The 16,016-nt window shown below is 30.9% G+C and overlaps 2 protein-coding genes across 2 annotated transcripts in view; one reads left to right on the top strand and one right to left on the bottom strand.

Annotated features, from left to right (window-relative positions):
* Window positions 1-2,605, top strand: part of LOC107451099 (uncharacterized) — a 49,543-nt gene extending 46,938 nt beyond the window's left edge. Inside the window, exons 5-6 of the mRNA XM_016067090.3 lie at window positions 200-382; window positions 1,115-2,605. Coding sequence (XP_015922576.1) covers window positions 200-382; window positions 1,115-2,217 — 1,286 coding nt within the window. The 3' untranslated portion in view covers window positions 2,218-2,605. The remainder of the gene's footprint in view (window positions 1-199; window positions 383-1,114) is intronic.
* Window positions 1-16,016, bottom strand: part of Rab3GAP1 (RAB3 GTPase activating protein subunit 1) — a 207,546-nt gene that overhangs the window by 74,526 nt on the left and 117,004 nt on the right. The window lies entirely within an intron of this gene.

Here is a 16,016-nt window from a genome sequence, read left to right as displayed (position 1 = left end):
AAAAAGTGGAAAAATTAACCAATTACATGTTTATGTCATAAGAACGGGCTGTTTCAGTAAAAGAGATCTTAAAAATTTTAAAAGCATATTAACACTTATTTCTCAGTTTAGACTGGAAAAAAAAATTTTTTTTAATAAATGTTAATTAATTGCATGAAATCCAATAGAATGAAAGTAAAATATTTTTTTATTCATACAGATAATCCATTCCACTGCAACTGTTCATCTATGTGGTTGTATGAGTGGTTTCAAACTAATACAACCGACATTAGACTGCCCATCTGCAATTCCCCAGAAAAGTTTAAAGACCTTGCAATGGAAGAGATGCCGTGGGCTGTGGAATGCCCGGAAATTAACAGCACATTACGTTACATGACAAAAGGTAAGGGTGCAATTATTAGTGTAATATATTTGCCATAATAAAGGCACACTCAACCAGCACTTTTAACAATAATTTCTCTTTAATATGTGTCTTTTTGTATAACTGTAATAGTGCCTAGCAATGTCGCAGTATTTCGAAAGTTATCGATTATTTTTTCTTCAAAATTTGCCCATTTACTTTTGATATGGATGACATGGATGTCTTTAAATTCAATGTTTTAGTTATGATTAACTTTAGGAAAAAATAATATTGCAACATCGCGGGATTTGGAAAAAAATCTATAGTTGAAATTTTGATTATAATCTTATAGTTCTTAAGAACACCGACTTGAGTGCGTAGTGGTCAGTGAGCTGACATCACATCAAAAAGGTTCTGGGGTTGAATCTCGGACATGGAAGTTTTTTACATTCTTTGTACTCTGTTGTTACTGTGGGAGCAACGTTGGCCCACCTAATATGGGGCAACTGATTGAGTAGCCAACAAATCTGCCCTACACATACCTGAATGACGAGTGTCAATCGGGTGGGCATTGAAGAAAAAACATTTTATAACCCGAATTAAGATTAGAACAAATATAGATTAAAATAGTTTATTGAGCACATTTAAATATTTAATTATTTATATTCGTTAATTAAATTTAATTAATCAATTTTAGTTTTATATGGGAGAAAAAATTTTAATTATTTAATTAAAAGCAACTAAAATAAAAAAAATTTACATTACTTGTTTCAGATTCTGAAGAATATGATGTTATCAAACTGGCCAGTAGTTCGAACTATATAACAGTATCGTGGAAAGTAGATGACCAAAGCAGCAACATCGGGAAATGGACCATAGTGTACCGGAAATCCGACGACAGCCCATACCAAATGACGGTAGTGCCTATTACAGAACCACAGCAAACGTCGAGGGTTGTCCTCACTCAACGGATAACAGGACTCAATCCAAAAACAAATTACATAGTATGTGTAGCCCTAGTGCTGGAGGCTAAATACACCATCGAACCAAATAAATGCAGAAAAATAACCACGAAAGGGACTAGTACAAATACGGACTTGATTAAGGGTATTAGAACTGAAATTGAAGAATTGAGCGTCTCTGCGACGGCTATCAACATCAGGTGGCGTTTAAAGATGCCATCCGTATCCTCAGAAGAAGATGAAGACAATATGGCTGAATCGATTCGGCATGAGTGGACCATACGAATTAGACGCACCGGTTCGGACAACTATACAAATATTCCGGTCTATGACATCACGTCTGGACATGACATTGAAGACCAGGTGTACGAGTACGGCATATCGGACTTGTCGCCACGTACCCATTACGACGTCTGTCTGGTAGATGTCGAGCACAGGGCAATAAGCGACGAAGACTACACGCCGTTAGTAACAAACGAGACTTCGTCCTGCAGTACGGTACAGACGTACAACAACTACATCCTGTACGCCACTGAGATCGTTGCTATAACACTTGCTTGTGCCATCTGCTTTATCGTGAGTGCGGTCACGATCATTCTGTGTAAGCAGAAGAAACTTCTACGATGGCAATCTCCTACGAAACTGAGGAAGTGGTTATCGAGGCGTTGCAAGGAGAGGCCTCAACCCATAGGCTGTAACAGCCACTACGCGACAACCAGTACACTGCCCAGGGTGCAGCCATCATCGGCAGCAACAGATGCCAGATGCCTGGTAGGGACCTGGAACACTTTAAGATCCCCGTATTCACATTTTGGTGATATAGATAGACCAGAATTTCGCAGTTTCAGGACTACGACGTACAGAGACGCATTGACGTCTGTAACGATATACAAGTCTGGTTATTCGGAATGTTGACGTACATACATCAGTTCGTTGATATACAATAAAAGCAAATTACAAATTATAACAAATACATAGAAATTGAATGTGGACATTGAATTTCGAAAGAAATTATAGTGAAAACATATGACTTTATATGCCAGTAAAAATCAAGCAACATTGACTGCTATAGTATTTGTATAAGAATCATGTTTTTTTAATGAAAAAAAATTGTACTGTAACAGTTAGTATGCAGTATTGCTAAATACATTGGGTATAATGGTTATCAACCTTTTAGGAAAAAATTAATGCAGGTTTAATATTCTCAGCTATCTTTAACTTTTACATCAGGAAAAAAAGAGGGAAATACGGCCATTATCCAAACTGCTTTCTGCTAAAATCCAAGTGAAAATAAAAATTAAAAGGAAAAAAAAATTTATTTTTTTTAAATTTTATTTAGTTTTAATTTATGAGTAAATAAAACTCAACTTCAAGTTGAGTTTAAAAATTCAGAATTTTTTTTGAGCCCTTAACCAAGGGGCAAAATAAATTTAGAACCACAGTTCTAAGGGAAATGTATACAGAAATAATTAATTGAAACAATCACACTGTATAAATATAGTCTATAATAATTATACTGCAAAAATAACTTAATACATTCAACAATTTTTAAACTATCATTGCGTTAATAAAGCTATGCAGTTATGATGTTAACTCAACCGAATATAAGTTGAATATATATGGATGATAAAAAAAAAAAAAATGGATAATGACATACGCATGTAATTATATCATCTTGACAGAAATAAGCAATGTAAGAAAGAAAGGGGGGGAAAACAAGCTGTTTTAGCCAAATTTGATGTGTAAATATATAATAAAGTTTCTTTTTTTTCAAAAACAAAAAAAAAAAAAGAAGTGTTCTGATTTATTTTTTATAACTTTTTTAATGAAACGCTTGATCAGAATCAAACTTATAAACAAAATTTGTCAGTTAATCTTTTTTTTTTATTTTTAGTGCAAAAGCTCTTGATATATTATTCAACATACACTGCTTGACTAGAAACATTTGACTCGATTCTTTTAGTTCCTGTGGTTGGAATGTTTGTTCTGTGTGGTTCTGGTTGGCGCGGTTCTTATTCAATACAAAGACAGCCAAGTAGAACATAAACAAACTAATTATGCATCGAAGTTGCCAGGCACACAAAACGAAAATATATCACAGTTACAATAAAATACATAAACAAACAATAAATCTAAGTTAAGTAAAAGATGTAGACGAAAAAGAATTATATTTCAACAAATTCGAGGTGCAATACCGGTGCTGCATTTAATTAATTTAACGTTAATTAACAATCTAACTTATGTGGAGAAACTTAGCTCAACTTTAACACGCTATTTTGTTTATAACTATCAGCTGGTGATGACTTTATAGGTCACATATATAGGTATCCGAGATCATCTTCTTGAAGTGTAAGTACCAAATTGTCGTTAATTTTTTATAACTTCGGTTCAAACACGCTTCAAAAACATAAGTACGAAAATTATAATCACGTGATTTCACATATTTTTAAACTATTAATTCTATGAAGTCATCCTAACTCAAAGACTTAAACTTAACTATGAGTCAAAAATAAATAATAATTAAAGAACGCGTAACATGCTCCGTAGCTAGCACAAATTACTATTACTTCTCTAGATTTAAAAAAAAAAAACTGTTTAGGAGTTCAATCTTACTATTCAACTTTTCAATTTTGTTTTTCTGCGCAAAGAACTATACGATTACGTATAGAAAAATGTACTGCATGAACTATAGATGAATAGAAAAATGTACTGGATTTGTAATGTAATAAAAAATATGTAACATTCGACAATTAGATAGAGAATTATAAACTGTTCAACTTAAGTAAAAAATGCAACGCGAACCGCATCGCAACCCGCAGAATTTCAGCATCATCATTAACGAGTTTCATAACGAATAAAATTACTTCCCATTTATAGCTTTTTATTGTCTCGTACATTCTGTACGAAACCCACTCCGCAATACACTCTACTTCATTCTCATCTAAGTCCCAGAAAGAATCATCTTCTCCCCAAAACCCTTCCAAAAGAATTCGAAATTCCACACTTTTAAAAGATTTTACATGAACTTTAAAATCCATATTTTGCCAAGCGTCTAGTCTCATTTAACACTTGGCGTCTATTTTAGCAGCTAGTTTAATTTTTCCCTTAATAAAAGTTTAAAAAAATAATAATAAAAAACTTTGTTGAATTATTTATTCTAAAACGATCAAATATTTTTCTTAAAATGCATATTTTATGACACAAATAATGACTGTTCGATTTTCGTAATTGGTTTTCTCAGCGGTCGACTTATACACCAGACATACCAGTAATTTGCTAATTGGGATAAACGGCACCTCGAACGAATCATAAAAATTCAATCGAGTCTAGAAATCGAAACATTTAAGTCAGGCCGTGTAAAACATTCGAGACCTAATCTTTCGCTTATTTGCAATCCAATTTTCGTTTCGAATATGTTGAACACAAAGTTTTCCGCACACTGTATCTTAACTATAAAAGTACATAAAAAATAAAAAACGTATCTTGAAACAAAGTCATCAAGACTTAGGGTCACTTCTAGTAGCAACATTTAAAGCTAGATGGCAGCACTATCATTCGTTCTTAGAATTCCAGCTTTTTATGTCGGCCAGACTAAAACTATAAAACAGTGATTCTCAACCTTTTTTTTGTGGCTGTACACTTTTAACGATTTCGAAATTTGACGGCACACAATGAAAAAAATTAGATTAAAAGTTGCTTAATTACCTATTTTACACTGTGTTGAATAGTTTGTGATAATAATTTTGAATGTGAAATAAAATAATGTGTACTGCAAAAGCACATTTATTAAGGGATTAATTATTTCTTTTGACCAATTTTTTATTAGTTAGGTAACAGTTATTTATTTTTTGCCAGTTATTAATTGTTAGCTTGTTTTCTATAATTATTAATTGTTATTTTTTGTGATTTCTTGTTAACTGGTTTTTTTGCTAATCATTAATTGTTAGCTTAATTTTTGTCAGTTATCCTTTGTTAATTTGGTTTTATATATTTGTTTTTTTAGTTATCCTTTGTTAATTTGTTTATTAATTGCATAGCTTACTGTAATGATAAGTTCTTACAACTTTTTTAAAATTGTGCGTCATATACAATTTAAACACTTCCATCTTATTTCAACTTATTTTAAGATTGTCAGAGACAAGACAATCGCCGACAAAGATGTTCACGTGGTTAAAGCGTGGAGAAATTATAAAAAATATATATTATATATACACTTTTCTTTAATTTAAACTTTACTCATAATAAAAAAAAGTATTATAATTTTTATTGTATCACTTCTAATATTTGGGGGCACATATTAAGAATTTGGCGGCACACAAAAGTGCCGCGGCACAGTGGTTGAGAATCACTGCTATAAAATATAACCGTATGTTTTTATATCAAAAATCTATAAAACTCACACTGTAGGTATCTAGAAAATCCTTTTTCTTTTCTTTTTTTGGGGAGGTGGGGGAGAATGGAGGTCCGTCTATTGTTTAATATAATAAATTAATATAGTTAATATTGAAATAAAAAATAGTCGTTGCTGTAAACTCCGGCAAACCTCTTAATGGAAAAAAAAATGCAGGCTACTAATACAGAAACAAAAATAAACGAAATAAAATCACAAAAGTATATTTTGAATTTACATATTATTAAAATTAAAAGATTGCAATAAAGAAATCACCTGCAATGTGCGATTTTTGGACGCACAAACCGTAATTCAAAAATTTTGTACTCAGTTCTAGAAGTCTACACGCCAATTGTAAATTTAATGAAATAATATTATTTTAATTAAATAATTGGTTAACAATTCTTAATACGAATCTTTCGCATCTCAGGAAATTTTGAATAAATTAAAAAATATTGAATACTATAATAATTAAATCGATGAGTTCTAAAATAGGTCATCTGCAGTCTATTTATTCCCTATGAAGATGACATATTTTCGGACTCATCGATTCAATTAATATGTGAATGAAAGAGATATTTTTTTTTCAATAAACAAGAATTATTTGACATTTGCAGTTAGTCAGCAAACAATTAAACTTTTTGCAATTTTTTTAGGTTTTTTTTAATTTAGCACACAGAGTGTCGCAACAGTAATAGTTTTGTTTTAGTCTGCAAATAATGAAAAAACAAATACATTAAAATGACTGACGTTTAGAACTGCGTCTAGACAAAATTAAAAAATAATGAGAAGAAATAAATAAATAAATAAAAACAACAATCTAAAATACACTATTAGTTTACTTTGAAGAAAAATCTTTATTTACGTAGAACATGAATAGGTTCTTAAAAGTATATTCTATGAGGTTTATATACAATTTCGTTTAATATGTGAAAACCTAACGGTTTTAAGTGAAGTGTACACTATAGATGGCAGCACTACTGATTTTCTTCATAATTAACAGAAACGCAAGTTATAAATTTATTAAATTTCAACCTAATATCTCAAATGAATAACTTTTAATCAAAATTAGAAGATCAATAAATCAAGATTTGATGTAATCCTGGTTTATTATTACTTGTAATTGTATCACAAAATTGCTTATAATTACAATTGTAATTGAATAGCTGAGGAATGAAGGTGTCATGAAAATTAAATGAATTTGAATGACTTAACTTTAAGGTTTGCAAGTTGCCCCCCCCCCCTTTTTTTTTTGAGCAATAGAAAATATAGACGACTATAACCTGTGTTTATCATATGAAATCTTCCAATTTAGTTCTTGCAACTAATCACATGGTTGAGTTTAATCACGTGGTTGTGCATGGCGTGTTAAAGTTACAGCTTTAAGCCATGAGTTTATTATCAAGGAGAATCAAATTTTGGATCCGATTTAATTAGCTGTCTGCAAGAGACGTCACGCGGGTGTGTCGAACCTGATTGGCTGAACCACGCGTGACGTCGCTTATAAATATCCCAATAAGGAACCTGCATGCTTTTTTTTTTTTTTCATGTTTTAAAATGAAACATCATGCCATTTTATAAAGACAGACACCAATTTCAGACCGGTGCGATAACTAGTTATTTTGTTATTAATAGTTAAAATCGCTTGATTAGCCCCTAAATCGCTGCTAGGTTTCCCATCCGCTCTGATGACGTCACAGTATAGCACAACCACGACTCCCATCATGTTGTGAAACGGTGAAAGCATATGCCGCGCCAAGTATAAATTCTGAAAAATGGCTCCAAGCAAAAACTTCAAGTGTTGCATTGTACCATGAGCAATAGTTCTACATTAAACACGCCAAATAAATAATTTTTTAATGTACCAAAAGGAGAAAAAAAAGACAAATTTGGTGCAAAGCCATCAAACGGAGGAAAAAAAATTCTCGCAAATTGTCTGCAACTACTGCATTATACCACCTAGTTCTAGGAGGTGGTGATTACACAGTTGCTAAGACCATTTTACAATAACTTACTTAATTATAATTTAATTCTGTAAGATTGTTTTTCTGATTGATAAGCTTCTCTGAATGAATAATTCATTATACTGAATTAAAATGTTTATGAAATGCTGTTCAGATCACTTTCTTTCTTTCTTTCTTTTTTTTTAATTCTTTAAAATGAAAGGATTTTATTCTTAGAGAACAGTGGTGGACAGGTTCTTTTTTTTTAAAGTGAAAAAATAATTTTATCTAGAAGAAAAAATTATTAAAGTTAAAATAAAAAATGATAGGTGTTTAGCATTATTTATTTTTCTTCAAAAAAAAAAAATTTCAAGAAAATATCTTAGAAGTTAAAAATAAAAAAGAATTTTTTTTTTTTTAAATTTACCTAAAATCCAGGTCATATACCATTCATTCCATTTCCTCTAATTGGGATCAACTCATTAAATTAAAAACTTTCAAAACAGTTCAGACTTTTATATATAGACAAATATAAATAAAAATGAATCAGTATAGATAAAGAAAAATGAATTAATTTCAAAATTTACAGAAAAAAAAAGTAGTTTCGACATTTATTTTTTCATTCCTCAATTTTATTTCATTATGCTGAAAGGTGCCCACAAAAATTTTCTCAAGGGGGAGGATGCAACTGATATACACTACATATATATTTAAACTATATATACGATATAATCATGAAAGAAAAACAATTTTTAAAAAATGCAGTTCAAATTAAAACACCTTTGTTACACTCGCTGAGTTACTATACTTTGACGTCATAAGCAAACCCTGCCTCATTTTGTGTCACGTGAAGTTAGTTTCGGTTAGGGGTAATTTTAAGTTAAGTTTTTTTTAATATTCGGGTCAGTTTTTTAAATTCTGAATTGATTTTAGAGAGTTTTAAGATATAGACTATTTAAAATAATCAACATTCTGCGATTACCCAACGCATGCAGGTTCCTCATTGGCGATGTCAACAAATGCCAAAAACATAACTGGACTGTTCATTCGTTCTATCGGGAGATTAATATGTTATCTTAATTAAACAAATTAACTCAATGCTGCTTAGCTAACAGTGTTTTACGCAACTCTTTCGCTAAGTAAAATAAGAAAGCCACAATTTCACTTAAAGCCTTTCACTTAAAGGTAAAACTATAATTTCAATTATATACATCTTGCAATAAAGAATTTACACCGAAAAGTTTTAGAACGGTCAAATAACTTAAATATATCAAAAAGTTATTTAACCTCTTTAAAAATTGTAAATTTGGCCAGATTTTTCCACATAGATGGAAATTATCAGAATAAATGAATAATTTTTGATTTTATGAGCCAGATAATGAGGGGGCGATGGAGTGAATTTTCAATGTTAATTATTTTAAATTTAAATTAAAATTAGTTTAGAAGGCACCCTTTTCAGAATTAGCATATAGGTAGCAGGCTAAAAATAGGCTAAATTTAATTCAACAGTCAAGAGCTCTAACTCATATCAGTTATGAAGCTTTTTATTTACCGCACTAGAGCTGCACAATGGGCTTTTTTTTCTTTTTCTTTTTTAAAGTAAAAAATAATATTTCTTGTTCTTATTAGAATCTTTTTTAATCAAAATTTATTTTTCCTCATAAAATAATTTTGGGAAAAACTCTATTTCATTGGTGATTTCACAGACCGTGAGGTGTATTTCTTTAACACATTTTTAGTTTCAGTTTCTCTCTCTTTTTTTTTTCTTCAGAAATTGCAATTTAAAATTTTATAACAGCGATAGTTGACAAATTTCATTACTATTCAGTTTATGATTAACATGGGAAAAATTTTCTGAATATGAGTACATTTACGGTCAAAAATGCAAATATTATACCAAACAAAGATTTTATGTTGATCATTGCAATATGAAATTCTTTATGTTATCAGAATAAAGGATTGCTGTTATTCTAAAACACATTCTCTGAAGCCCAAAACGTATTCCCGAAATTATTTTACTGGATACGAGAATTTCAAAGATTTCATGTCGAATATTGCAATATGAAATTCTTCATGTTTTTAGAATAAAGGATTGCTGTTATTCTAAAACACATTCTTTGAAGTCCAAAATGTATTTCTGAAATTATTTTATTGGATACGAGAATTTCAAAGACTTCATGTTGAATATTGCAATATGAATAAAGGATTGCTGTTATTCTAAAACGCATTCTTTGAAGTCCAAAATGTATTCCTGAAATTATTTTATTGGATCCGAGAATTTCAAAGATTTCATGTCGAATATTGCAATATGAAATTCTTCATGTTATCAGAATAAAGGATTGCTGTTATCCTAAAACACATTATTTGAAGTCCAAAATGTATTCCTGAAATTATTTTATTGAATATGAGAATTTCTAGTTTTATAAGCTTTCGATTAAAAGTGAATAAGTAAAAATAGTGCCCATAGTTGCCACAATGAAACTTCTTTCAATAGGTATTATTTTCCAAGCAGTTAGATAAGAAGGTGTTCCTGAAACTATTTTATTGAATATGAGAATTTCTAGTTTCATAAGCTTTCGATTAAAAGTGAATAAGTAAAAATAGTGCCCACAGCTGCCACAGTAAAGCTTCTTTTAATAGGTGTTATTTTCCACGCAGTTAGATAAGAAGGCGTTCCTGAAACCATATTATTGAATATGAGAATTTCTAGTTTCATAAGCTTTCGATTAAAAGTGAATAAGTAAAAATAGTGCCCTTATTTGCCACAGTAAAGCTTCTTTTAATAGGTGTTATTTTCCACGCAGTTAGATAAGAAGGCGTTCCTGAAACCATATTATTGAATATGAAAATTTCTAGTTTCATAAGCTTTCGATTAAAAGTGAATAAGTAAAAATAGTGCCCTTATTTGCCACAGTAAAGCTTCTTTTAATAGGTATTATTTTCCAAACAGTTAGATAAGAAGGTGTTCCTGAAACTATTTTATTGAATATGAGAATTTCTAGTTTCATAAGCTTTCGATTAAAAGTGAATAAGTAAAAATAGTGCCCATAGTTGCCACAATAAAACTTCTTTTAATAGGTATTATTTTCCACGCAGTTAGATAAGAAGGTGTTGAAACTAGAGACAACACTTGTAATTGAATTGAAGTATTCCTTGTTCGGATAACTTGGCGAATTTTGGCAGATAAACTTTCAGAGCCTTCAAACACAAGACATGCCTGTGCATTGACGAAGAGGAATACTATTATACATCCCAACCAAAGAATCCACGCTGAATATTCGATTATGGAGCCATCTATGTTATTGTAATTAAGAAGGAGAACTGTTACGCCAAAATACATTCCAGAAGCAGCGTAAAGAAGTGAAATCAGAGTTAAAAGTGACAGTTTATTATCGACGTTAGAAATCAAGTTTTTCATCAGGATATATAAATTAAGAAAATGCTGGTAATCTTGCTCAGAGTCAGAAAGTGAATTTTCCAATTTTTGAAGTAAATTTTTCAAATGATTGCAAATCATCATGAAATATGTTAGGTAAAATGAAAATGGCGAAATTGCTAGAAGAAGTGTAAAAAATATGTGAATCATAATAAGTAGCATTCTCAGAAATTTGTTATAGACGAAATATCCGTAAAAACTGCTTTGCAGTCCATCATAATACAGATGCATTGCACGAAATGTCAATGTCGGTATATAAAATGATATCAATGCAATTATCCACATGCAAATCCATTTTTTATTTTCAGAATTGTCTGGTTTGCCAATTTGCTTCGACACTCTGTCTAATCTTTTTGAAACGTTTTTCAAGTTCTGAAAGTACAACAATAAAAGCCATCTAAATATCATCGATGTAACATTGTTAAACGTAGCCGCTTTTATAGAAGAATGTCCAAGTGGATTACAACTACTTGAAATAAAATTGCTGATATTATACAAAGTGACTATTACATTAAAAGCTATTATAGTAAAATATTTTTTCGAACAAGTGCCACTAGACACAAGTTCGCAAATTCCTGCACTGAGAAAAAATTTAAAAATTATAGAATATCGCAGGTCCTGCTTAGTATTCATTTTGTTCTGCACTTTTATAAGTCTCGATTTAAGGTTCCTCATCAACTATAAATCACAAATATCATTTTAACGCCCATTTCAAAGAAATCGATATTGAGCTTTCGTGTTTGTAAGTAATTGTCTGATGGATACAATCTAATATTTTTTAATTTGATTATTTTCATGATTAGTCAAGTAACATATCCTATCTATTTTGAAGCTACGTCTTTAATTTTCGTCTCTATGAATATTATATAACTTAAAATACATGAAACTTAAATACTTTAAAAAACGATTACAACTAATTGAGTGACATTAATATTATCTGTCTTTACAATTAAATCAACGTAAGGTTGCATCAGAGAAAAACTAGCAATTGAAAAGTGGAATAGTATGTATTAAATTATTATTACTATTATTGTTCTTTTTATGAGGCAATTTCCCTGGAACGCAACTTTATGCTGATTATACTAAACTTTTAGCTGGTTAAGATGTATAAAATAGATATTAATTAACAAAACAAAAGTTAATTAATTACTTTTTAAACTTCATCTAGTATTTATGAATTCAAAATCTGTTTTGTGTTGTTTAAAGCAGTGTTTCCAATGCCAACCGAGGAATATTAAATTAATTTAAATTTCATTTACTGTATTGTTTTTTTCTTGGGTTTGTGCGACTTACCATGGACGACAGGTTAACCCTGGGATTGATATCGCAGCACTTAAATCCCTATCGCCATTTCCGACAACCTATCTGAATGAAGCAGGGTCTACTGCAGAGTATTAAAACAAAACAACAGAATAAACTGGACGTAACACAATTCGGGTGTCATAGTCTCCTACTATTTCAAACGTTGTACAGAGAGCCCTGGTGGCTTAGGAGATAGAGCGTTCGACTTCCAATGGGGTTAACAGGGTTCGAATCCCAGTGATGGCTGGTCGATACGAGTTTCGCGCCCGGCTCGCATCGATCACAGTGCTGACTTAACATATCCTGATGGATCATGGGTTAGAGTCCCCTTGCCGTCAGGCTAATTGTGAGAGGCTTTCGTCGTTTTCCTCTCCATGTAACACAAATGCGAATTAGTTCCATCAAAAAGACCTACACGAAGGAAAATTTCTCCCAATGAGTCCAGGAGTTCTCCGTGTCTTCTGGATTGGGTTCAAAATTACAAGGCTACTGAGTCGAACATTAGTAATCGTAAACCCATAAAATTGGGTCGATTGTTCAACTACGGTTATAAAAAAAAAAAACGTTGCACAAAAACAAGCTCAGGGTTCTCTCGTTGATTTAGCGTTCTAGCGAGTTAAAATGCTAAATCACTCTATATTCATTTTTCGGGGTAACTGCATTTTATTTTGAAGGCAAGTTTAATTTCAATTAAATTCAAATTATCAAATCAATCTGAATAATAAACAATCAACGCCTTCTCCCCTCAGAGGGTAAAATTCTATAAAAAGTTTGGGGACCACTGGTTTAAGGGGGGACCCCACCCTAAATATTTCAAAAATTCGAAAAAAAATTTATTGCATTTTTCAAATCTTTGTACCCTTCCTAATGTCTGTGTAATACGATTTCTCGGTACCTAACTCCGTTTGGAAGTTATACAGGAAAATAGAGAGTTGTCGCTAACCAGGTAGAAAGGCCCGCTCGACCGGATCAGGAGGGCGACATTCTTTTTGTGTCTCATCCATTCTGTTGACTGTATATAGAAAATTATTGTAGGCATTTGATTTATCGACCATTATATATATGGAATTAAGCGTTTTCCCCTACCATAAGTCAAAACTTTAAAAGCGTTTTTCTCAAAACGCTGTTTTTTGACCTGGCCTAACGTTTTTCTCATGATCTATGCAACGAAATAACTGTTCTTTATTTAAAAATTACGTAAAAATATATTCTTTAGAAAGAAGCATAGGATTTTTTTGATATTTTTATATTTCGATTTTATTTTAGTATTTTAATGAATATTTTTTTAATGAAAAACTTAACTTTTTTTTAAAGTTGACGCCATTTTGGTAATTTTGCGAATATCAAAAAACCGCTATGCTACTTTTTAGATAATGTCTTTATGTTTCAGAAAAAATCTAAACAAAATCGTTTTCCTGTGTTTCAGGACTTCTAAATCCACGAGGCCAGTGAGGTGCTACTTTTTGATGACCAGCCACACACGGAGCTGCCACCAACTTATATTTTATTATTTTGTAAAAAAAATAATTTTTAAATAGACTTAAATTGTAGCTAAATAACATAAAAAAACAAGGAGTCTCTGCATTGTCTCTATTACTTAAAAAAATTCAAGAAAAACGTTAATATTTTACCATCTCAGGGTGGGGTCCCCCTTAAACATAGCTGCCAACATGAATAGGAGAAAAATCATTAGAATTTACGAAAGAATATAAATTTCATGATAATTGTTGCTTCATGTATTAAATATTATACACATAGGGAATTTTAGGGATTTTTATAGTCACCAAAATAGAAAAACCTGCAATATTTTCCAGTGACAAGATTGACATTAAATGAACTTGAAATATTATGAATTATGTTTACTCATAATTTTAAATAGCAATAGGCATTTAATTCATAAAAGATAGTTAAAAGATCCTGAATAAAAATAAAGTGAACATTTTTGAACAAATAGAGTTTTTAACTCATAACTATAAATGAGGCTCACTGTATTATGTATTAGTAATACTTATACAAATATTCAAGCAAGCAATAATCTATGCAAAGTTTCTATATTTTAAAAGGGATTTTGTTAGGGAATTTTCTGAAATATACAAAAAGCAGGAGAATTCTTATTAAACCAGTAGACCAGGACAGGGTGAGTAGCCAGATTTTTAAACAAAAATGAACACTTTTTAAGTACTCAAAAAATATTTTCAATCACTTTCCAAAAAACAAAAATCATAATTAGGATCTGCGCAGTAATAAGAATCTTTTTCTATCGTTTAAAGATCTTAATTTATAAACATAAAATCCATAAAATTCAAAAACTTTATATTACCATGATAAAATAACTAGTTTCTGATAAATATTACAGAGAAATTTGTGAAAATCATGCATTTTTTTGTAATTTAGAACAAAACTGAAACACCAAAGAAAGAAATTTCTTTTTAAAAGATAGAAAATTTGGCACTTTTTACAAGCCCTGAATAAAAAAAAGTACCTTTAAGGGCTTTTAAAAAACGTAAATCAAAACTAAGTACCTTTAAACACTTTTTAAAAACGCTACGCACCCTGTTTAAACTGTTGTTGTTGTTACTGACGTATGCTATTAAGGCAGAGGGGGTGCGATTGTTCTTGTTTTCCAGTGGCGCCATTTACGGCCGAGAATTCGACTTCTGCCACACCCATACGTCACACCCGTTTATAGGGTGGACCCATTCATACATTCATTCATTCATTCATTCATCCACAGATCGTAATTTTGACCTGAATCAGAGAACGATCAATCTCCAATTCAGTACCCCCAGAGGTTTTGATTTGTTATGGGAACATGGAAGACTTTGAGACTCGACAGATTTAACGTGCATCAGTCATCATTTACTACACGGGCGGCAGGGATCGAACCCACGACCACTTGGACAAGGGCCCAGTGCCCTACCAACCAGGCTATCCCGGCCCCCCTGTTTAAACTGTTTACTCCAAATGAGGATTTACTCTAAAAACTGTTATGTATTAGTAATACTTATTTAATATTCAAGCAAGCTATAATCTATGCAAAATTTCTATTTTAATACGGATTTTGTTAGGAAACCACTCAGTTTTAGAGAATTTTCTAAACTGTACTAAAACCAGGAGAGTTTTTATGAAACCAGTAAACCAGGAGATGCTGACAAAATCCAGTAATTTACCGGAAAATCCAGTAGAGTTGGTAGCTATGTTTAAAGTATATTAAAAGGTGGGTTTCTGTTTAACGAATTTTCCTTTCAAGGAACTTTTTTCGGGATTTAGCGAGTTCATTAATGCCATAACCGGACAAATGACCGTTTAAGAACTTTTGCATCGAAAATGCGCTTGTCATCTTATCGCTTGTGCACATTTGATTTCATGACTTTTTCTAACAATTATACACAGTTAATATTCTATTATTATTATTATTATAATTATTATAATTATTATTATAATTATTATAATTATTATTATAATTATTATAATTATTATAATTATTATTATAATTATTATAATTATTATTATTATTATCATAATTATTATGATAATAATAATTATTATTATTATTACTGTATTTTGTTTGTTTCTAATAATACTTGTCGTATACCTATTTCTACCACAACCGGTCACTTAACCGGGAGGACAATTTAATGCT

Source organism: Parasteatoda tepidariorum, chromosome 8 (assembly GCF_982258835.1).
Source record: "Parasteatoda tepidariorum strain Cologne lab strain chromosome 8, Ptep-v5.0, whole genome shotgun sequence".
In the NCBI taxonomy this organism is placed as follows: Eukaryota; Metazoa; Arthropoda; class Arachnida; order Araneae; family Theridiidae; genus Parasteatoda; species Parasteatoda tepidariorum.
This window is presented reverse-complemented; position numbering and strand designations above follow the sequence as displayed.